The sequence below is a fragment of the Pieris rapae genome, chromosome 23 (assembly GCF_905147795.1).
Source record: "Pieris rapae chromosome 23, ilPieRapa1.1, whole genome shotgun sequence".
Classification (NCBI taxonomy): domain Eukaryota; kingdom Metazoa; phylum Arthropoda; class Insecta; order Lepidoptera; family Pieridae; genus Pieris; species Pieris rapae.
In genome coordinates, this window is record NC_059531.1 from 2,113,717 (window position 1) to 2,138,431 (window position 24,715).

The window sequence follows — 24,715 nt, forward strand, 5'->3', positions numbered from 1 at the left end:
TCCCATTCGGTGTTGAGACCCTTGGTCCGTGGGGTCCTAGCCCGTTAAGGCTTTTTAGGGATATCAAAAAGGTTAGTCGACATCACAGGAGAACGAAGAGCTGGCAGCTACCTTGCACAAAGAATTAGTCTAGCTATTCAAAGGGCGAACCCTGCCAGTATCTTCGGAACCTTGCCTAAAGGGACTCCTTTTAATAATTAAATTTTAAGGTATTTTTTCTTGTATTATGTTATTTGTTTTGAATTAATAATTAACTTATATTCATATATCTCCATCCATCAAAGAATTCCGACTCCAAATATCTATATATATTCTGTAATTCAATTTATAGGTATCACGTACAGATGTAAATACCTACTTAGTATTCAAGTATTATTTATACCTTGAAAGGATACAAGGGATCAAAGGATAACCTCAAACTATTGTTATGCTATGAATAGTGATGTAGACTTTGAATCGTTGATTATTTAGACATAGACATTTATTACAAACAAACATAAGCACACAAAATAACAATAATCAAAGAGAAAGAACTAAATGAAAGATATAATGAGAGATATATAACTTTTTTTAGTATTGCCTTTTATTAACATAGCTTTTACACATTTAAAGAAAACAATTTTTTACCGGATTAAAGCTGTGTATTATTGTTAACTTATAATTATTGCACATACAATATATATGTATATATATACAACAGTTGTTCACGGTGTCCCGCAGAAACCCTTCATCTTTTAAAGCACGCGAAACGTCGGGTTATTTTTTGGTTTTCGAGGCACCGTGAAATTTCTTTAATTTCTAATCCAATAGTGTTGATAAGATAAATTTAAAAAAATAACCAACAAAAACCATGTAGATTGCTAAAAATAAATATATATATTTAGTAAGTATGTAATTATAATTATACATTTAATTAATAATAAAATAGCGTTTTAATGATTATTATAGGATATGATAATTTATTTTTAGCGATATTACAAATTTTGTGGCGAGGTCTCTATTTATGTAAAAATAAATAACTGCTAGCGCTCAGGGTTCGATGTCTGCTCAAAATGTATCTGCCAATTAGATCAGAGGTCCATTCATATTCTGTTTCTATCGATGCCTCTCCACTACTGAAGGTTCTGTTCTAGAATCCTGAGCCAGATGCAACTCTTCCACAGTCGCAATACCCGACTTCTTCCTAACCTCACGAAGCCATGATCTTTCCCTTCTCCCAACACGCCATTTACCCAGGATTTTACTAATTTTTGAGGTTTAATGTTCAAATGACAAGCATCACAACTTTCTTCATTTCGTTGAAAGATCCTTAGCAAATTTCAATTCGATTTCACTTCCCAAGTTCCCAAATTTTTATTGCCGCACTGGTTCCAATGTATTTCAAGCTACAGATAGATAGCCTGAAACGTCGTTTCGAGAAATGACCACCACCTTCGGGCTTCCCCTTTACTACAAAAGTCTCTTTCACTAGTTTCATGTGCTTTATTAACAAGCGTTTGGAGACCGTCTACAGATGAGGTTACTAAAACAGTCTGCACACAGGTATTCGACTGAATTCCTGAATTTATACAAATATCAAAAATCTATCTGTTTGAACACTACCTTCAAATTCAGTACCTTCTAAATGCCAATACTTTTTTGACGTACTTAAGTCGCACTTAGCGCTTAGTCTCATTTCTGAACCGTTAAGTGCGACTCCTATATGCTTAAATCATATTAGATGAAGGGGCTGGAGATAAAGATAATTTACGACAGGTTTTCCTAACAGGTCACGCTATATCACGTGACCATTTCCATACGTTTGGCGTTAGTGGGTCACGCCGGTCGCAAAGTGATTTTGTCTCATATTAACAAAAAAAAAAGTTCCTGGTCTTAAATATACATTTTAGTACATCCCTTTTAAGTTCTATAACCTGTGTTATAAGGTCTAATCTAAACAAAACTATGAACTTACATACTAAGTAGTACTTATACCTTAATATAACTTAATAAACAATCCAATACATAATATATTTCAAAAAACCCAAAATCTAAACAAAAGTTTACACTCAATCGTAAAAGTAAACTACAAAAGTAGGGTAGTTAAGTAAGTAGATAAGATCGCACCATCATCTTTTGATTGAGTGTAAAACATGAGTTTAACTGTAGTGCAACTCAGACGAGTGTAGCCGTTTTGTCGTCCGTGCCTTCATCGCCTGTACATTGTCATAGCCTTCATTTGTTTCGCGCCATTTCACTAAGCGATTGCTCATTAACATGAATGGTATACTATATCATATGTGAATGTGTATATGCAATATTTTTAGCTTTGAATATAAGTTACATGTTATGTACAATGAACAATCTATCATAAATTATGTTAAGTATGTTTTCTATGAAATGTCCGTAACTGTGTTGTTAAAACATCGTTTTTATAATTATAATATTATTTGTTATATAACTTTTAATATATACTACATATATATAAAAATAAATCTAAAAGTATGTTGTATTTTTGGCTGGACCATGTCGAGTATTTTTTTATTAATTGCTTGAGCTCTATGATCGTGGACAGAGAAATTGCAAAGAAAAACCTAAAATGTCAAACACATAAAATAATAAAAAAAAGGTTAAACAGAAAATTGAAACAAATTTAACTTTCCTTTTGCAATAAAAAAAGAGTTTTATTTAGTGCTTAAGTTAATTCCGGAAAAGCGTATCATACATATAATTGTGAAAGGTATCGATTGTAAAATAAGCACTAAATAAATTCTCTTTATCATATACCGTATCCAAACATGTTGTTCCGTGACGTAAACATGAACTTTTCAAGAAAAATACAGTTCAATGACCTCATACTCTCGCCTCGACGTACGAAGAAGGTCAAGTCTTTGTCCTCAAAGGATAAGGTTGTACGAGTAAAAAGAAATTTTTATTCATACAAAAATCCTTGACAATTTTTACTACCATTGGGTGAACCAAAAACGTAATTTTTATGTAATTTGAACTGTTCCGTTGTATTTTCTATTTATTTATACTTTGTTCAAGTACAGAAATACCGTACCGTTCCACAACTGCGCGTTTTTCTAGTTTTAGCCGCGGACCACCACTTTGTGGAACCAGGTGCCGACTGAAGTATTTCCGAACCAATTCGACTTAGGGTCCTTCAAGAAAAGAGCGTACCAATTCTTAAAAGGCCGGACACCGCACTCGCGAGCCCTCTAGCATCGAGAGTGTCCATGGGCGGCGGTATCACTTAACATCAGGTGAGCCTCCGGCCCGTTTGCCCCCTGTTCTATAAAAAAAAAACCACACGTTGCAAGAGTCTCTACTCCAAAGGGAAAGTTCTTACGCCCTTAAAATTCATTCAATATTAGTAAAATATAAAAATCTTTTCGATATTCAAAACTCGATTTGGTAAACAAAAAGTTCATTTCCTTAAGTCAATTTGTGCTTGACCTTGTTTTCAGGGTCTATTTTATTGGTTTTACCACATCCGCGAACTTGTCACTATGATACGAATGTTTCAATTTATGAAGTTATTTTTTTTTTGTTAATTTGTTTCGTACCTTTGACATTTTACCCTTAGGGTCTGTTTCACAATGTATGGATAAAGTACCAAATAGCTATGCAACACAAATTATTCGGAAGATAAAAATTCCGAATAAGATACTTCGTGTTTATGACGAATAGCGCTATCTGACAGTCGTGAAACGCAAGAATAGTGTTTATCTGACCAATAAGTAATAAATAGCTTATTTGGAACTTATCCGTACATTGTGAAACAGACCCTTAATATTAAGGGTAAGGTAGTTTTTTTGCGCGCAGTGAGTCGAGCCTACTGCCTCCTCGAGCGTTGCAGCCCCTATCAAGGGCTATATGACCGCCCCCGTACCGCCCTGTATCAGGACGCGAACCAAAACACCACCCGAAGGTGACATATGCCCCGAACGGGCCTAAAAATCCCCGTCGCGAGGGAGGATGTAGTATTAACTACGCTTTAGTTTTTGAAATAAAATATCAATCAAGCCGCGTTAAACAAAGTATATTACTGAAGAGAGCGTCCGTCTAACGGTACTCCGAAGATTAACATAATCGCTACGCTTAAAAAACTACAGACATATATTCAGTGAAGCTCTCGAATGCGCAGAGGCGATGACAAATTAATCGTGGTTGGCAACAAAGAGGCAAAACGTAGCCATTAAAAAAAAACAGATGGATCAATCAAATGAAATACTTGTCGTCCTCACACTGTACACTGTAATAGGAGAAGTACTGGAAGCAAGAATCTCAAGCAAATCGCAGCCTTGGAACACGCATTTGATTATTTGTTTAATGGTTTAAACCATTAACCAAATCATTAAATATAAGATCAAATTCTAGAGAAGAAGAAGAAGGAAGCTCTTTGGAATGAGCAGTAAAGGTCCTTGCCTTCCCCGGTGACGGCGGTTTCTCGGTTTCTTACCCTAATCTGTTGTTTTTGGCTACTATAATGGCCGCGCGGGCGGCTTTTAATTTGTCGTTAGCTATCGTGATTGGATCGTCCGGATCCGTTAAAACGTGTCGGGGGCTGTCGATGTCTGTTATCTGCTTTCTTTTATAAAGCTGTTCCGTCAGAGGGGTGCACGTATAGCTTATGCGGGGCAAGGGGAGTGCAATACATATGTTACATATTATAATATTTTTAACCCACATACATACAAAGGAAAAATTAAATATATTTAGTTAGACCTTTATTAGCAGCATTTCCACGTTGTATTGCGATACTTATACGTAGCGAGGAAATAACCAGCTCTGGGGTCACTGGTATCAATCATTAATTAGTTCTGTGTACTTGAACCTCACGGCCCTAGAGTCTCTAGCCTCTCTAGTGTACATCGTAACACCAACGCATATTAACATTAAGTTTATTTTGTAATTTTATTATACGCGTGAAGGTCAAAGCATTTGCTTCACATACTTTGATTTCCGTTTCCTATTAAAGCATGTTTTCGTGACTCGTAAAAACCATTGGTCATTTTGAAGTTAATGTTGACTATAGAGTGAACTAAATAAAACTATGCTTCTAGATTGCCCTAGATTCTTTTGAATAACTCTAATTCGTATCCATCATTCCACTTGTGTCTTCTTTTCCAAGAACGTCAAAGCTAACCGATGCCCAGATTGAGCATTCTGGTAAATGAGCTAGGTCTGTATATCTAATTAGACCACGGAAATGGCATATTTGAACGTTCTTTTATTAATGTATCAGTGTGCCAAGCCTTGGCAAGCTTTTCACAATTAAAAATAAAAAGTTGCTTTTTGACTCAACATAGAAGATGTCTATGGTCGCCATTGCGTATTTAATCATAATTTTTAACATACGTTACAATAATAATGTATTACAATTTAAATTATATTCAAAACGCAAGTAGAATCAAATCCATAAAAATCCTTTTCTGTCCTATGCAACAATTGTCTGCGTAATGTCATATGTAAATGCTTGCTTTTAAATTTAAATTTAACCATACAATTATGATATTAATAAATACTCTACAAAATAAGAAACGTGTTGTAATCAACGTCAAACGTCAATGTTGATCGTATCGATTAACGGTACTCAAGCATTTAAAATGCAGATTAGAAATATTTTTTGTCTGTTGACATATGATTGACAGTTTGGTTTGAGTATCCTGTGACCTCGGAAACTCCCGCCGAAAATTGTAAACAACATTGTGTGTTGTTTGAAATGTTGGTTTTACGAATTGTTTCCTTTTTGTTAACATGACCTTTTTTCCATTTTGCATGAACCTTTTACATATTTTTTATTTGGGTGATTGTGTGTCATTTAAAAATAAAATTCGGATTGCATTAAAACTTAATGTTATTACCGCTTCTTATTTAAATAAATGTGGACTTAACTCACGAAGATTAATTAATTATTCTTGTATATGAATAATTTGTCTATTCTAAATAATAATGTTTTCTGAGGGTAATATTAAGGGTCGAGACTTAGAGTTAATACTCCAGTATAATATGTAATAGGCTTTTGACAGGAGTTATACCTAATTGTGGGCTAATCTAAAGCCTGGGGCAGATGCCTCAACAGTAGTGTATGTAGAAAGTCGCAAACTAAGTTTGGTTAAAGATGACAGTTCGTGTCGACAAATTTTCATTAAAATGTAGTATTCTACTTTATACATACACTACTGTTGAGTCATCTTGACTAAACCACTGTCCCAGATTCTAAAACATTTTTTTAAAGTAGATAGAATTTACTTTACTACGGCATGAAGTAATTATTTAAATTTGTAGTTCTTTTACATTAAACATTTAGGGGTCGACCCTAAACATTTAGAGATTTGAAAAATAGATGATAACCAAAATTTCAAGAAAATCGGTCGAGCCATTTCGGAAAAGTTTAATTACAAACACCGTGACACTAGAATTTAAACATTAGAAATCAATTATAGGGAAATTTTCCTGTTAACCAAGGTCTTAGAGCTCTTAGCCTCTCATCTCTGAGGTCGTAGGTTAAATGTTTCGCACCAATAGACTATGTGCGCATTTAACACGCTCTCGTTAAGGAAAACCTCTTAAGGAAATGCATGCCTTTGAATCAAATAATCAGTGTGTCAGGGACTAACCTATTTAGAAAAATTACCACGAAACGATTATCCGCCCAAAAAGATTGCGTCACCGGGTTTTTTACGTCCGTTCCGTCACTGGGTGAGAGCAGCGTTGGCCTGGTGGCTTCAGCGTGCGACTCTCATACCTGCGGTCATAGGTTCGATCCCCGGCTGTGCACCAATAGACTTTCTTTCTATGTGCGCATTTAACATTTTCTCGAACGGTGAAGGAAAACATCGTGAGGAACCCGACATGTCTTAGACCCAAAAAGTGGCCGACGGGTGTCAGGGCACTGGAGGCTGATCACCTACTTGCCTATTAGATTTATAAATGATCATAAAACAGATTCAGAAATCTGAGACCAAGACCTAAAGAGGTTGTAGCGCCACTGATTTTTTTAGTCACTGGGTGGTAACGAATCGTTTTACTATTGGGTACAGAAGAACGTTACGGCGCGTTACATGGGGGGGGGGGGCGTCAAGAATCTTCAAAAATTGCGTGACGTAATACTTGAACTTGGTCTGAAATCTGAATCATGTATTCAAATTAAATTTAATATTCCCTTTCAGCACCAGCTCTGGGGTATGGGGTCTTAAATCTTTAATTAGCTGTGCACTTGAATCCCACGGCGCAAGAGTTTCACATATATATTAAAAATGGAATTTACATGTCTTATCACGATAAATTAATAATGCAATCAAATATTTAATTGCAAATGGTTTCATAATTTATTACTATTTCTGTTGTAATATTTTATTTAAATACATTTTTTTACAATGTTTACGATTAGTGTTTTGAATTTATTTGTAAAGATTTTGTTATAAACGTGTTCGATTTTAGCTTTGAACTCGGATTGTGATTGACGCGTTTTTTTATTACCTTTTTATCTTTATATTTGTTAGTTGTTACGTCATCAATTTTATAATTTTGTTGTGTTTTGTGCGCTTTGCTAGAATAGTAATATTATTGAGGCAACGTATTAGCAGATTATTTATCAGTCTGACTTTTCTTATTTCTTCCAAACTAATATAATACTACATCCTGAAAGCCGACAATTTTGTGAATTCTTCTTCTTAGTCATATTGTAAACGAGGTATGTACTCACTACAAAATATTTGAGTGTAAAATTGTATCGGTTATCGAATTTTCAGTACAAAACTCATATGTGTTAATATAACAATTTAAGTCACGTAAAATATTTTTCGCATCCGAAATCCGTGTTTTTATTTTCGTAACGGAATTTCTTGATTCGGTTGCCGCGCTCAAAGCCCGCGATAAAATCCTACAATAGCTTTGTAATTGTTAATCCAATTAAGATTTTTAACACCCATGAAAGTCAATAAAACAGAGAGGACTGGACTGGATATATTTAAAGAAATAATATTTGATATTTATTAAGAATTTTCTTGTTTTCTGATGCTTCATTGTTTTATTTATCGTTGTACGCGTATTAATAAAATAAAATACGTTTATTTTGGAACATAAGATCTTCTAGGTATCACTTATTCCACGTCAATCAATTCGAACTTGTAGGCATCCCTACTCATCGGCAAAGACAGAGGGTGTAGGCCGAGAGAAAAAGCCGGCGTAAAAAACTCTCGGTACTCTTTTTTCCTCTTTCTTCCTTATTAAGAAATTAGATCAGCTGACGGGGTGTGATGGGTTTAAACGGTACATATGTACCCGGTAGACCAGCTCCGTTGATGTGGTGGAGTATCTACGTAACTCCACACGACGTACCTAAGAAACACGAAGAGAGAGAGAAGAGAGATACTTGTCCTGAAGTTCCTCCTGGCTAAGGCCGATAAGGGTCTGAAGTCGTTGATAATGTATATTCTTTTTTATAAAACAGGGGGAAAGCGGTGGGATGCTCACCTGATATTAATATACCGCCGCCCATGGGCACTTTCATTGCCGGAGGATTTGCGATGCGTTACCGGCCTTTTAAAATTGGTAACAATTATTTTATATATTTATTTTGTAAATTTCTAGGTCTATTCCGATACCGGAGGGCCTGGTAATGGACCCGTTGTCACCCACAGCGCTTGCAGTCCCCAACCACATAATGGACCGCATTGGCAGTGGGCTAACCCTGCTCAGAGAGCACGGAAAGAAAGTTCAAAAGGTAATACTTCATGTTAAGCCAGCCTTTTTAACCGCGTTTATACAAAGAATTATGGAAGTCGAAGGGTTCTTGCAAAAAAATTACAAAAAAATAGGAAAAAGAATATATATGTAATAAATGGTATTTAATTTATTTTGTTCTTTGCAAGAAATAAATAGGCTTTTTTTATTTTTATTTATTTTATTACTATACAAAGAATGTAGGTACTATACTAGAATTCTTACTAAACTATTTTGCAAACAATGGGAGGAAACCTGTCTTCTAAGGTCCGATTTCAGTTAATTAAATTAAATTTAACTGTTTTATTTATAACCGTGTAAATTGAAAAATAAAAAAAACATGAATTCTTGAAAGGCAATAGAGATAAAAATGATATAAAAATAAAATTAATCAGCTACAACCTTTTTAGGTCTATGCCTCAGAAAATCTTTTTTTATCATCATCGGTCAATCTATGTGGCAGGCAGCCTTTGACTTTTTGTGTTTAAAGCAAGCAGGTTTCCTCACGATGTTTTTCTTTATCGTTCGAGTGAATGTTAAATGAGCACATCTAAAGTCCATTGGCCCACGCCGATGCCTCTCAAGATTAAGATTTTTTAACTATTATCAAGTACTTGTAAAAACCTGATAATTTAATTTAAAAATAATTGTAATTCTTTTTACAGTATCTGTTGAAAAACAGAAAGTTTGAAGTTCTGAAGAAATCCTGGAAGTCCATAGTTAATATCGTGCTGGTAGAAGCCAAAGACTTGCCTGTTGGAGATGATACATCCAATGGTCTCTACTGCAAATTCAAGTAAGTTTTACGAGATTGAATTTCAGTATTAAAATAATTTAATTATAAAATACTTGCCCCCGCGAACTTCGTTTCTCCTTAATGTGATTTTGCTTAATGCTGTATCATAAAAATAGTTTCTTATGATACAGCATACAAAATAATCAAACAACAAATTTTTTTAATGTTTACTTATGTTTTAAACAACAACAAAAAAAGTGTTGTTTAAAAAATAAATGAAAATAAAAGTGCGTGCTTACAAAGTATATATGTAAGTGAAAATTCTTACAAAATTATTTATATATATATATATATATACAATATTATTATTATTAATTACTGAATTATTACAAATGTAAAGCCCCGATAGATAATCATGTACCAGTATATGATCACTTCATGTATTAGTATGTAGTAGTCACACTGTTTACACACAGTATACGTGCTAATAATAATATAATTAATTAAAAATCTGCGTTTACTGCACAAGTCGTTATGCGACAGAATTGCAATCTAAAGTTCTAATATGTAACCAAACGAATACATCAACCAATATTTTTTCTCGATCTCCCTTAGAGTCATAGTGAAAAATATTGAGAAAGACTCTCTCTATATATATATATAGCGTTCGCTCTATCTCACTCTCTGTTTGAACCTTTGTCACTTGCTTCTTTCCTACTCTAGCTCCATGACTATTTGCTTCATCTTACGTTCACCCTTTTCATGACAATAATATATTATTAATATCCTTTATTCAGATACATTTTACATTATATATTTTATATACATTTAACAAATTTCCATTTTAATCCAATTCTGGTGCCCTATGTGCCCTCTATGTGATTTTTTGGCAAAGGCCTCCTCCAAATCCCGCCATTCCTCTCTGCACTGTGCCACTCTCTGCCATGCACCACCTGCCGTTTCTTTAATGTGGTCAATCCACCTTCTCAGTTGTCTCCCTCTTTTGCGTTTGCTGTACCTTGGGCACCAGTTAAGCAGTTTTTTGCTCCACTTTTATGACAAAAACGCTGCATATTCATGGCGCTAATATTATTATTGCGTTTCATTCGTAAAAATTGTACCTCACGGTAATTATAACACTCGAGTAATCTCTCAAAAAACTACACTCAAGTTTAATTTAATACAGTTGCATAAATTATTATTATGAGCAGTGTTGGCCTAGTGGCTTCAGCGTGCGACTCTCGTAGCTGACGTCGTAGGTTCGATCCCCGGCTGTGCACCAATGGACTTTCTATGTGCGCATTTAACATTTGCTCGAACGGTGAAGGAAAACATTGGAGGAAACCGACATGTCATAGAGCCAAAAAAAAGTGAGCCGTAACGGGACGCCTGGCAGATGTGAAACATCGACATTATTTTGTAAAAGTAATATGCAGAAAAGAACAGACTGTGATAGGAACCAGGTGAAAGAAAGAAAGAAGAAAGAAAGAACTTTATTAGACACAAAATACATTAATGTTTCTATAAAGTAGAGTGCACTGGCCCCCACACTAGGATTCCCTGTGTTGTGGGCAGCCAGTCTCTTCCTTTTACATCTAACCGTTATTTAAATAATTAATTTTACTTAACAAATTTATATCTATACTATTTTTGTACAATAAGAATGTTTTCTGTATCAGTATAGGACAGCTTAACAAGATATTGTTTGAGTTTTTTAGTAAAAGTATGTAAAGGTAAATATGTCATATAAAATAAAATCATGATAAAATAAAATATTACGATTTTTTTTCCAGATAACGATGACTATTTGTTGAATAAACATTATTTTCATTAAATATTTTTAATGTGAAATTTACTACTTCATTTAGACTGTATATCATATAGCGTGGCGACGCATCGCCACGGCATGCGTCGCCGAAATCGGTTTTACGTGCGGCTATAGATGTTTCACATCAAAAGTCGACGACGTGTGTCAGACACTGGAGGCTGATCACCTACTTGCCTATTAGATTATATTATTATATTTTATAGATTATATGATAATAACTATCCCTCAAAAGAAGAATGACAATTATTTACATACATGAATAAATAGTTGTAACTTATCATGTATGAAGTTTTTGTGAGATAATAAAATAACGATTAATATTATTATTAGATTTAAAAAATGATCTTGATTCAGAAATCTGAGGCCAAGACCTAAAAGAGGTTGTAGCGCCACTGATTATTATTATTAAACTACTATTATATGATTTAATCATAGTATGATTTTTATAACAATAAAAAAGTAATTTAACTCTCTTTCCGCAACGTATTTCCTCTGTCATTTATTTTCATCTTACCCCAAACAAACAGAGAGCATTCTTTCAAGTGTTCTATGGCCTCGTAACGCTATTTAACGAATTTTTTATATTAACAAGGTAAACGCCCATCACTGAATTTTTTGCTATATTTTTTGCGAAATGATGACTATTCAATATTCTAACTGGTATACAAGGTTATATACACAAAAAATCTTCAACAAAAACGATTGTATATGGTTTTAAGCGTGTTTTTAATATTATTACAAGACAATCAGGCAAGCTGAGTTATAAGCAAAACGAGTTTTTAACGAATCAGACAAAAGGCCGGCAACATACTTCCGAGTGAGTGAGCTGTATCACATACCATAAGATGGGCCTTTTGCCTTTTTAAAGGCAAGAATAATTTTTACACAATCCAATCCAAGCATAAGAAATATCTATGGCCATTGCAACAATTTACGTTTTTATCAACTACCTACATACAAATCAAATTGAATACCACTTTATCGACTACCCACAATGTTTGTACTCTTTCTCTGTTTTTTAAATTTATAAATTGTGTTTTTGGAAATACTAATAATACTAATAAAATGATGATATATGAATAATATTTTACGATCTTACCGACAGAATAATAAAAAATATGAACTGGTTATTTAAAGAAAAAAAATACTGAGTGTGATAAAACACGAATAAAATTACATTTTCTAGAAATGATAGCTAGATCGATTTATCGCCCCCGAAACCCCCCGTATATGTATAAAAGGTAAAATAAAAGACAATAGTATTGAAGAAACTCGTCTCCGCAAATATAAATACTAAAATTGCATTTAGGTATATAATGAAGCAAAAGAAAATAATAATATGAAATTATTAAGAATGCAAGGTTGCTAAAAGACTACATGGAGTTGCTAAACCTGTCCATCGAGTCATTTTTCATCATAGTTTTTTTGTAAACCCTACACGATTAAATGTGCAGTGTAAAATGGATTCAAACATACACAATAAACAAACGGGCAGGAGGCTCACCTGATGTGATACTGCCGCCCATGGACACTCTCAATATCAGAGGGCTCGCAACTTAGTTGCCGGCCTTTTGAAATCCTACTTAAATCGTATATTGTATTGATGTTAAAAATAAAACATTTGACAAGAATAAAAATAAAAATCACTTTTGACTAAAATTTAATTTTTTAATTTGCTCTGATTTTATTTTGCAAGCCTTTACTATATAATTTAATTTAAACCACTTTGCATTGACTATAATAATTGTTCGAACATAGTTAATTTAACTGTTAAAGTGCAGGTATGTTGTTGTTCGAGCTTCGGCAAGCAAAAAATAATAAAATACTTATTTAGTTTGATTTTTTATTTACTCGAGGCAATCATCATTATTAAATGGTCTCTTTTTAATAAATAAATAATAAAATCATTTATTTCAGACCAATTAATAAGTCTTTATGTTGTTAGTATAGTAAAACTTATAACTATGTTAGTAAAATTATTAAAAATATTTAAATATTTAGTTCTTTGTTCTACGTTGATTTGAGAAACCGGGCACATGGGCATGTATATGAACCCAGTGTTTCAAAACAGCACATTCGGGCTTATTAGCGATAACCATCAGGTTATTTCAGGTCAGATCAGATGTCAGGTCAGATTTTGCAACGAAAAATAAATATATGTGTAACAAATATATACATCGATCGATTTCCAATTTAAAATAAAATGCGAATATTTAAATAGGTAGGGAATATCTGCACTAAGATATCTAAATAACGGAGCCCCAAGGAGACCAAAGGGTCAAGGTGGTGAGATTATATATTAGATATAATAATTAAGAGAAGAAGACCTTAATTCTTTGAGATTTCTTGATTCAAGTCGCTTTTTTTTCTTTCTTTATAAATTACCATAGACACCTTTTTTTAGTGGATGCGTTGTCGTCCTTTGAGGGAGGACTACGGAGTATTTTGAATAGTTGGAGGTCGTATATCAGGGAAGACCCCACCGGTAGTCGAATCCACAGTTCGCTAGTTCGCAAAAGAAAATGCCTTTTGAAATGAATCAGTGGCACTACAACCTCTTTAGGTCCTGGCCTCAGATTTCTGAATATGTTTCATGATCACTTTTAAATCTAATAGGCAAGTAGGTGATCAGCCTCCAGTGCCTCACACACGTCGTCGACTTTTTGGGTCTAAGACATGTCGGTTTCCTCACGATGTTTTCCTTCACTGTTCGAGCAAATATTAATTGCACACATAGAAAGAATATCCATTGGTGCACAGCCCGGGATCGAACCTACGACCTCAGGCATGAGAGTCGCACGCTGAAGCCACTAGGCCAACACTGCTCTATAATTATGTATTTACGTTGTATTTTCGCGGATGTTTCGCAGACCCACGAGCCTTCAATACAAAGAGTTTCCTCATGAGTTGATGCTGTGATATAACGGGCTACTGTTGCACTATTAAGTCCTCATTTAAGTTTGCTCATGCGCAAAGATGTATGATTGCGAGAAAAAAAATCACAATTCTCATGAGCTATGCAGCTATGTCCAAGTGGAGTCTGGACAGACCTGTTTGATGACAGAAATGAACTTTTATTTCTTTTTCAGATTGGGCTCGGAATCACACAAATCGAAACAAGTACACAAATCGAAACCAGTATGGCGGGAACGATTCAACTTATTCCTATACGACGATAACACGCTGGAAGTAACGATATGGCATAAGATGAAGCAGAAAAATTTTATTGGAAGGTATGTAGGTATTTCCATAAAAGTGAAAAGTGAAAATTTATTTATTCATATAGGTAACATAATATACACTTATGAACGTCAAAAAAAAGAAATATTAAATGAATTTAATTTTACTGCCAGTTCTCAATTCATATTACCCGTTTTCATTGTAGAATCTTCAATGTCAAATTTTGACATACGGGCCGGAAATAGTATCAGCGTAATGGTATTTTTTAAAGTCAATGTCAAATATTCAGTTTTTCAAATAGGTTTATTGTACACTTATGAAAGTCAAAAAAATACATTAAACGCTTCTAATTTTACATTTACAGCCAGTTCTCAAATCAAGGGCGTAGAACGGAAGAGAACTGGCAATAAACTCTCCGCCACTCTTTTTAATCATCAAACTTTTTCGTTTAACACGTTTGTAAGGAGCTGCAACCATTACACCATGTTCCACATGACATCTTAAGTTATTAATAATAATAACTTTAAAAACGAAGGTTTGTCTCAGATGGTCAAAGATTCTCTATCAGCAGGAGGCATGGTGAAATAGCAGCACGCACTTACATTCTCGTAAGAACAACACGCAAGATAATTTTCATTTCATAGACAAGTAGGACCTTCTAGAACACTTGTCCATATTGGATTGGATACATGGTTTCCACACGATGTTTTCCATCACCGAGCTGTGTTGCACATAGATTGGTGCACAGACGGATTTGAACCCAGAGAACAGACACTGAAGCGAGGCATGCTGCTTCATCATACAAAAATCGGAAAGTGTGGACAATCTAAACCTAACCTAACCTAAAGCTTTTTGGTTTCTAAAGTGTTTTGATTTAATAAAAAGTGATTCATTTTATAAAAAGTGATTCATTTTATAAAAAGTGATTCATTTTATATTTAATCATCAATAATTTCAGTAGTCCACGCTAACCATTAAATTTTTGCCGCTCTGCCGTTAATACGCAAATATCCAATAATCTAAAGATGCATTATTGTAGCTTACACAGTCATCTATCTCTTATCAACACAATTTCACAGAATGAGACGCAAAAGTCCATATACAGAGACAGTTTAACGCATATCATTAACATAAATATACCTTAATGAATGTAAATATTTTTAAATATAAACTTAGCCTTCGATTATAAGGAAGCGATTCACTGTTTAATTATTTTGTATGAGACATTCTCGATTAAAGGGCTTTGCGAGATTGCAAGACAAGCTGCCCTTGATATATAGGATATAAGAGAAGTATTTACTTTTTACAAACCAGAAATATATACGATGTTATGACTGATAGGTTAATATAGATCTGCAGCGACTCCAAAACAAAACACTACGTAACAAAAGCGGTGCGCCGTGGTTCACACAAAATGCTGAAGTCCATAAATATTTGGGTATTGCCAATGACGAGCAAGATATTAAACGATCAACCATTACAAAATGAGACTTCAGCAACAATTCAACCCCCTAGCTTCAGGCCTCTTGGAAACGACGGACACCGTTTATCGGCTGAAAAGGGTTTCGCCCTTTTCGCCCTTTTCGCCTTTTTCGCCCTTTTCGCCCTTGCCGCAGTTTGACAATCTACGGAGTGTTACGGAGGGAGTGGAAAAATTGTTGAATTTACACTCCCTAACTGCCCCTATGTACCTCAAATCTGATAAAAGCCAAGAGGCTAAAAAAAATAATAATAAGTTGATACCTTTATCAAACATATTTTCTCTATTAATATAGTATTAATACACTTGAATTATCACTGCTTCGATATATAGTCATTAACGGATTGTGGGCGTCATGTGCGATAAAACACATGAATAATTATACAATATTTAATTTATTCAACACTATAAATAACACCAGCTTAAATTAAAATGAGTGGGTTCAAAGTACCGATCTCACTTTTAATCACAATTAGCTTTTAATATTGATTTAATTAAATTCTAAATATTCTTTATGAAACATATTCTAAAGAATCTTGCTACAAGTGCGCATGCGCAGTAATTGCCCATTTTAATCGTTCGGTTGTTTACGAATTGTCTCGAACATCTCCCCGATGTGGGATGATCGATTCTGAAATAGATTATAAAAGAGGTTGTGAGACATGCGCATGGGCAATTTAATTGGTATAAGTTATACAGTTTACGTAAAGTTATTTATTTATTAATACTTTGTTGCAATAACATAATAAGATTGACAAAATTAAATGAAACAGAGGGCGAATTGCGGCCTTATCGCTTTCGAACGATCTCTTTCAGACAAACACTGTTGAAGAAAAAATAGTTTTAAAAGTTAGTGAAGTGAATTATAGTGAATAAAGTCATTAATCCTACCCTATGATAGATCAACTAGTTCTCACACAATCAACTACACCTCTCATCACCTGTCACCACTAACATTTAAATATATATATTAATACTAAAATACGAGAAATGTAGTTCAATAGTGACGATACGTAACAAATTAAAAATCATTTCAAACATTTTATTCTACGTTTAACGACACAAACAATAGAAAAAAGGTTTTAATACATTGAAAGTTTTAATGTAACGCATTATCTTTTTCAATAAAGTTTATATAAATAACACAATAAAAGTAGAACGTTGACTGTAGCTAACTGCAGGGTGTCAGATTTTTGTGGCGGTGTGCGCGCGCATCGTATAAATTTACTCTAATCATTTTCCCTAACGCGCCAAGTATTACGTCATTAAATAATAAATCACTGTGTAAAAAGGTTTTCAATAACACAATTTGTGTTCTTATTATTAATAATTTGTGTGTTTCATTAGAAATAAAAATTATGCCTTTGTCTATTTGTATGAAACTTCTGTGTAGTTCTTGCAATATCGGTAACATTGAAGCTTGAAGGAAGGAAATCATCAAAGAATGTAAAATAAAATCTTTTACAGATGCGTCATCGACCTATCACAGTTGGAGAAGGAGAAGACCCACGAACTCTGGCAGGACTTAGATTGTGGGTTAGGCTCTGTTCACATGCTGATCACATTGAGCTGTTCTGATAGAACCTTACCGTTGGACAGCATCCCCACATCAAACTGTATTCGACATGAACCGCCAGCTGATGATCAATTCGTAAGTATTTATTTATTTCAATTCTTCAAGAAAAGAGCGTACCAATTCTTAAAAGGCCGGCAACGCACTCGCGAGCCCTCTGGCATTGAGAGTGTCTATGGGCAGCGGTATCACTGAACATCAGGTGAGCCTCCTGCCCGTTTGCCTATATAAAAAAAAATGATGGACGAAAATAGTATACTCCTCATTCATAGGCCTGCAAAATATCCACTAAAACGGGTGATGGGGCTAGACGACGGCTTCAGGTCTGATGAAGTCCGAAACGTTCGTTTTCAAGCAAGACTACGTAGACCAAGGTTTATACCTTGTACCGTCTTGGTCGAAGGACCATTTTTAGTTTTGTTATGAAGCTTCAGTATTTTCTCTAGAATGATATCTTGTGACAATGTTTTGATACCTTATTCACAAAAGTATGGCTCAGTTACTCCATCATAGCTGATACTAATACCGAGAGTTTTAAAAATTGCCTTTGGCTCCATACTTACTTTGTGTAACGCAATCATAGCGGTCAACTTTAACACCCCACTCCATTTCAATATCGCAAAATATTGTACTATGTATTGGCATCAAAATGAACAATCATATAAAAATGACAGATTCCAAATTCAAATTAATATTTTGTTTATTTTTAATTATTTATGGCTAGACTGAGTAATAATAGAAACTTGTAGAAAATCTTAATAAAACTAATTACATGTCATGAGCTATTTTCAAGCGATCATTGTAATAGAAGTTATAACAACAATTTTATGCGTTTTATATGATTACTTAATTGCATCTGTTGTTAAGGTTAGGCTTAAATGACTTATAATTGGCTATGACCTAAGACAAAGTAAACAACACTAAATCCATCATTCGTAATCTAGTCGCCCGCTTATACGATGAACGAAATCCGCGTGACCAAAATCGACGGTGTGTCAGACACAGATGACAGATAAAATCTACTTATCTATTGAAAATGTCTATAAAGAAACTAGCTGCCAATTATGGTATTTCCGAATCAATTTGACTTAGGGTACTTCAAGAAACGAGCGTACCAATTTTTAAACGGCCGGCAACGCACTCACGGGCCCTCCGGCATTGAGAGTGTCCATGGACATGCATCACTTAACACTCGCTCGTAGAATTAACTGATTTCACATGATTTACATCCAAAATCGATGGTATGTCAGGTACAGAAGTTCACCACATTATACATAATGCTACCAGCAGTATATGTTACAAGTTTTTTTTTAAATATGTGATCCAAAAAATAAAAAGTAAAAACACTAAACAATGTTGGTTTTTAAGTTGATCAGCCTACTACCCAATATCATTCTCTGGATCATAAGTATTTATTCCGTTATATTCGAGAATTCGAATATACTAAACATATAAACAGATTTGAATCTATTAAAAATAATCATAAAGAAAATTTATTTTAAACACTTAAAAATACTCTAAGATTCTTTTAGATAGAGACTCAAACGCTGTGGGATTCAAGTGCTAATTAAATATTTAAGTTTGCACCTGGTACCGAAAACCCCAGACCTGGTACTTTACTCACTCAACAAATAAGTATAGCAATACAGCAAGGAAAATACCAGAGTTAATAAAATAAAAACACTGCCACAGGAAACTTATTAAATTAGTTTTCGTATTCTTATATTGATTTTTAATTATTTTATTATTACTACAAAGGTTTAGAAAATGGTTGACTGTATATCATTATTATAATTTTTTAAAGGTTGGCTTTAATGATAAGATTTAAAAAAATTACAATTTTTATAACCTACAAAGTAATAATTAAAACTTTTATTAAAAACTAGCTGCTTCCGCGAACTTCGTTTCTCCTTATAATGCCTAGCCTACCTTTTTAGTACATGCCAACATGGAACATTTTGCTATGCTACCCCCTTTTTTTATTTTTTGGTTGATTTTTTACACCTTGTGTCCGAAAAACCCTAATATCTTACGGAACCCTATTTTTGTTTAAAATTAAATATAGCCTATATTACTCGTGGATTATGTAGCTTTCGAATGGTGAAAAATTTTTTAAAATCGGTCCAGTAGTTTATGAGCTTATTCATTACAATCAATCAAACAAACAAACAAAGTTTTCCTCTTTATAATTGTTAAAATATAAGTTGTCTATAATTTATCCTGTATATTCTATGGTAAATTTCGCGCCTTTCTAGAAGTGTTGTAGCACCTCATTCTGCTCTGTGACATAATAAAGACAGTTAGTTGTACTAGATAACTTTTATTACCCAAAGGTAAATTCACTATTGTAACAATAATATTAGTGTATATAAATTTTTATTATTATATTTTATTTATGGTATATATGTATAATACGTTTATACCTTGGATGCTCAAAATAATATACTTACACATATTTTAAATATATAAAGTAAAAATTATGAGAGCCTCAAATCATCCATATAAACTCCAAATCCGTCTTTTTGAAGGACGCACACGAACCGATACATGATTCAATTTCAAAGATTCTTTATTATGTTCAACAACAATTAATAGTGCTACATGTCCAGTATACATTATATCAAATTAAAGAATGTATTTTACTATTTTCGTACCAATAATTATAATAATAATAATCTTTATTTATTTTCTCACAAAACTTCATACATGATAAGTTACATCTATTTATTAATGTATGTAAATAATTGTCTTTTTTTTAGGATAATTATTGTTTACGTAAGACTGATGCCTGCTAAAGGTTAGAGCACCTGTGTTACAGGTCATCAGGCCTCCACAACTTCGAATCGAGAAAAGATAATAAATAATAGAGAATAGACAATTATCCACCAATCTATCAGTGTGCCAAGCGTTGGCAACCATTTATAAAATATGTTCTTCGTATATATGTAATCTATTTTTTAATGCAAAATTGTAAGGAAATATCTTTTTGTTTACTTAATATCAATATAACATTGACATTTACTTTTGTAGTGTCCTTGCATACATATAGCCTTATATACCTTTCTTAAAATCGTCATTTTTAAAAGGTCTCCCTGTGTGTTCTGTAGTGCAAATTATTTAAAAAACATATATAATGACATCTGTAAGTATTTATCACATTTATTCACACTACTTTAAACACACGAACAATATAAAGATAAAGTTTGGTGAGGGCTGACTGCGGCCACTGGCTCTTTCAGCCAATTCGTGCAATGCTAAGTGCAAATCGTATATACTTACTAATCCTAATCATAGCAACATTAATATATATATGCAGCCAACTTACGCCCGAACCCAATAATATATCCTCAATCTCAGATAGAAAACAATCTGCGAATCTCCGCTGAGTATAAAAAGACTCGGTTATTTCCCGCCATTTATAACGCTACATATTTTAAACTGCGTAATAAAATTCGATCGAACGACTGCTTCAAGATGTATTTATGGAATTCATTTGTTTTACACAAAATCTACTGTAGTTTCATAATCTATGTAGCTTCATACCATAAAATGATTAAACATCTAATGGAAAACCTATCACCCATTTACAAGAGTTTCCAATTATTAAACTATGTATAAATATAAATAACAAACTTATTCAAATTATTTTTGTTAAAAATATGCTAAATGTTTTTTCCCGTGTCAATGGTTATAGCGGTTCATAGTATTTTAACTCAGTAAATAATTAAATTAAACCGTGGTGGTAGTGTCTTCAGACTCTCATCATCCTTGGTGTCGTAGGTACGATGCCCGCTTTAAGGAAAACACCCTGAGGAAATTGGTATACCTTAAAACCACGGCCATAAATAATAGGCAATATTGGGGGAGTGGGGAGAACCCTAGATCGCTTCCGGTGTAAGCAAGTCGTACCCTAACTCAGAAATTGTAGCCGATTTCATGCCCACCATAATATAGTCGCGATATTGCCTGATTTTAGGGCCGTGTCAAGACGCTTTTAGAAACAAATTCATCTTTTAGGAACTTATCTGCCAGACACATTCTTTAGTATAAATAATTAACATTAAAGTATGTTTAATATGTTATAGTTGTCATGGTAATTCATAGAATATTCTTTCGTGTTTAAGTTACTAATTAATATGGAAATATATTCCAAGAGTGTATTGAATATAAAACAATAGGAAAAGTAAACATTTACATCATTATTTACTTAAATCTCTTAACAACGCTATGTACATAAGGTTTATTGACAATTGTTTTATATAATTAACAGAAAAGATATAAAAATATTGTATATGAGGAATTTTATTTAACAAATTGAATTTTTACATTCGCGTGGACATGTGATTAAAAAGCGTTTTTGATGTGACAACGTCTAATAAATCGATGAACATCGACTGCACGCACGAAAAGCATGCCTCAGAGCGTGGCCACACGATGCGCAATGTCATCCTAGATACAATTACTATACCATGTCACAAGATGCGTTGCAACGCCGCAACGCCAGTGTGGCACCTATAACTCAAAATAATTGCGGTGCGGCGACGCAACGCACCGTCACCGCATCGTGAGTCCGCGCTCTCAATGTACGCTTGCACCGCTTCTATTAATCTTACACTCCCCATGCGTCCGAGGACTCACTTCTTTTTTATATCCATATAGTGTAAAAGTGATAATTCAATTATGTAATGAATTATTTAATAAATTGAATTATCAAGTTACCAATGTTTTGTTATGTCGTTGTCACTTTAAACTGATGTCCGAGTTTACAGATAACCATGTTTTTAGTACTTATATTTGACGAATAGGTTTCTGAGTCGGACCCTTAGCTCATCTTTTCAAGAACTTGATTAAAAAGTATTTATTTCCTTAACAAGTTTTGCAGCTGGCACGTTACAATTTTTCTTTTTTACAGCAATGGTATCGCTTTGACAATGGCTGGAGCGAAGTCGGTCAATTGTCATTAACACTTCATGGCGCGAAAGGTTTAAGTGCTATGAACTTAAGCGGCAATGTCAACGCATACTGTATCATCGAATTGGATAACGCAAGGGTACAAACAAATACGATTCGAGGGACTTCAGAACCGGAATGGGACAAAAACTTTGTTTTGTAAGTATTTTTTTATATTTATGTGTTAGGGGAAAGATTTTAATTTATTTAAAACTAGTCGAAAATTCCTATTTGATGATTTGTGCTTTGATAGAGCTTTCTAGATGAGAAAGAATCATTTTTAAAATCAGAAAACATACATACATTTCTCTTTGTAATATACATACCTTAGTAAATGTAACCTATATTTCAGTAGTATCATTATAATAAATACTAGCTACCCCGCGAATTTCGTGTCTAGCCTAACTTCTTAGTATAACCAACATGGAACATTTTGCTATGCTATCCCAGAGACTGTGCAACCCTATTTTATTAATTCTTCTCTAATCCTCAGAGTTCAAGTCATAAGTTTTTAATTAACAAACCAAAAATAGGGGTTGATAGAATATGGGTGGAAATTAAGGGTTGTAATAGTTTTGTATCATAAAAAAATAAAACCAAAAAATTGTCAGAAAAATAAAAAATAATATTTGGGGGTGGACCAACATTTTGGGGGGATAGTATGTCCGATTTGCAGACCTAACCGATAGGCACACAAAATTCCACGAAAATCGGCCAAGCCATTTCTGAGGAGTTTAATTACAAACACTGTGACAGAATTTCTTACTTAGACAGACTGCGACGGTGTGATGGCCTCCTCCAAATATTCCATTTGTCTCTCATCTTCACTACTACTTTCCAATCTCTCACCGCAATCGTTTTAACATCCTCCCCTTCTTTTTCCTTTGGGCCTTTCCAAGTGTCTTTTTGACACATATATCGTCAAATATATACATAGATATATTTTTCTGTAAGTAAATTTCTGGTAATTTTATTGTGTGTTTGTCTTATATATGTTTTAATTGTTTTTTTTTTGTAAAACTTATGTTTACCACTCTTGTCATACATTTTAGATGTAAGATTTTGTAAAATATTCAGTAGACTTAGAATTATGTATGATATCGTAAACTCAATAAATAAATAGAATACAATAATAAAAATTATTCTAAAAATATAGGATGTACTTTGTTCTACGGCAAAGTGTAACTTTATTTAAGTTACGAAACACATACACACTGATTAAAATTTATTTAATAATAACCTAAAATTAAAATTATTTTACCTAAATTATTATAATGTATGTATGTATATGTTAATGTTTTCGCCAGACAGTCTTAATTTGTTCGATTTTCCCTCACAAGCTAATTAAGATTTATTGAAATTTATTTTTATTTTCTCACAAAAACAAAAACATATAAAACATATACAATAATTGTCATTCTTATTTGGATCACTGCTATTGCTTAAGTGAGACTGATGCCTGTTAAAGGTTGTGCACCTGTGTGCACAGGTCATCAGGCCTCCACCACTTCGGATCGACAAAATGATTATATGTAAAGAATAGACAATTATATTAATTATAAGGAAACCACATGGTGTATGCGTGTGTGTTTGTGTATGTGTGTGTTTGTGTATGTGTGTGTTTGTGTATGTGTGTCTGTGTATGTGTGTGTTCTGAATAATTGACGTAAAAATATTGCACAATTATACTCCAAATAATTATTAACTAAAATATACATAAAATTTGTGTCAAACTTAAATTAATTTAATAGTGTTGACATTACATGTATATATATTTTATTTGATTAAGAAATACCAAAAACCAGAAAATATACTTATTAATATATTTAAATTGAAATGTTTTCCTCAAGACAGTATTAATTTGTTCGAAATTCTTGTTTTCTTTGTACACTTTAGCAAGTTATTGTAATGCACAGATTTTAGCATATCACGGTGACATTTCCTGTTCTTTAGTCTAGCTCACAGACTAGTAATCTACCAATAATTTTTTTAAACATTTTTTTTCTATGGTACTGGGTAGGAGTTTCAAATATAGATTTACACAGATCCTAATAATAACGTTAAATATTGTTCAGGCGTATCAGCGATTTTTACTGCAGTGATGCCATCTTTGGTGTTTTCCCCCAAATTTAGGGGAAACACAGATGTCCAGGGCTAACGGGGTCAATTTTTTTAGCGGGATTTTTTGGGGTACTTTTTTTAATTGCACATTTATAATTATACAAGTAAATCCTCGAACCTATGCAAACTAAACCA

General features: G+C 33.5%; 1 protein-coding gene across 1 annotated transcript in view; it reads left to right on the plus strand.

Moving 5' to 3' along the window:
- Positions 1 to 24,715, plus strand: part of LOC110999420 (multiple C2 and transmembrane domain-containing protein) — a 57,655-nt gene that overhangs the window by 14,194 nt on the left and 18,746 nt on the right. Inside the window, exons 2-6 of the mRNA XM_045633414.1 lie at positions 8,581 to 8,713; positions 9,378 to 9,508; positions 14,366 to 14,509; positions 17,404 to 17,587; positions 22,422 to 22,618. Of these exons, the coding sequence (XP_045489370.1) occupies positions 8,581 to 8,713; positions 9,378 to 9,508; positions 14,366 to 14,509; positions 17,404 to 17,587; positions 22,422 to 22,618 (789 nt within the window). The remainder of the gene's footprint in view (positions 1 to 8,580; positions 8,714 to 9,377; positions 9,509 to 14,365; positions 14,510 to 17,403; positions 17,588 to 22,421; positions 22,619 to 24,715) is intronic.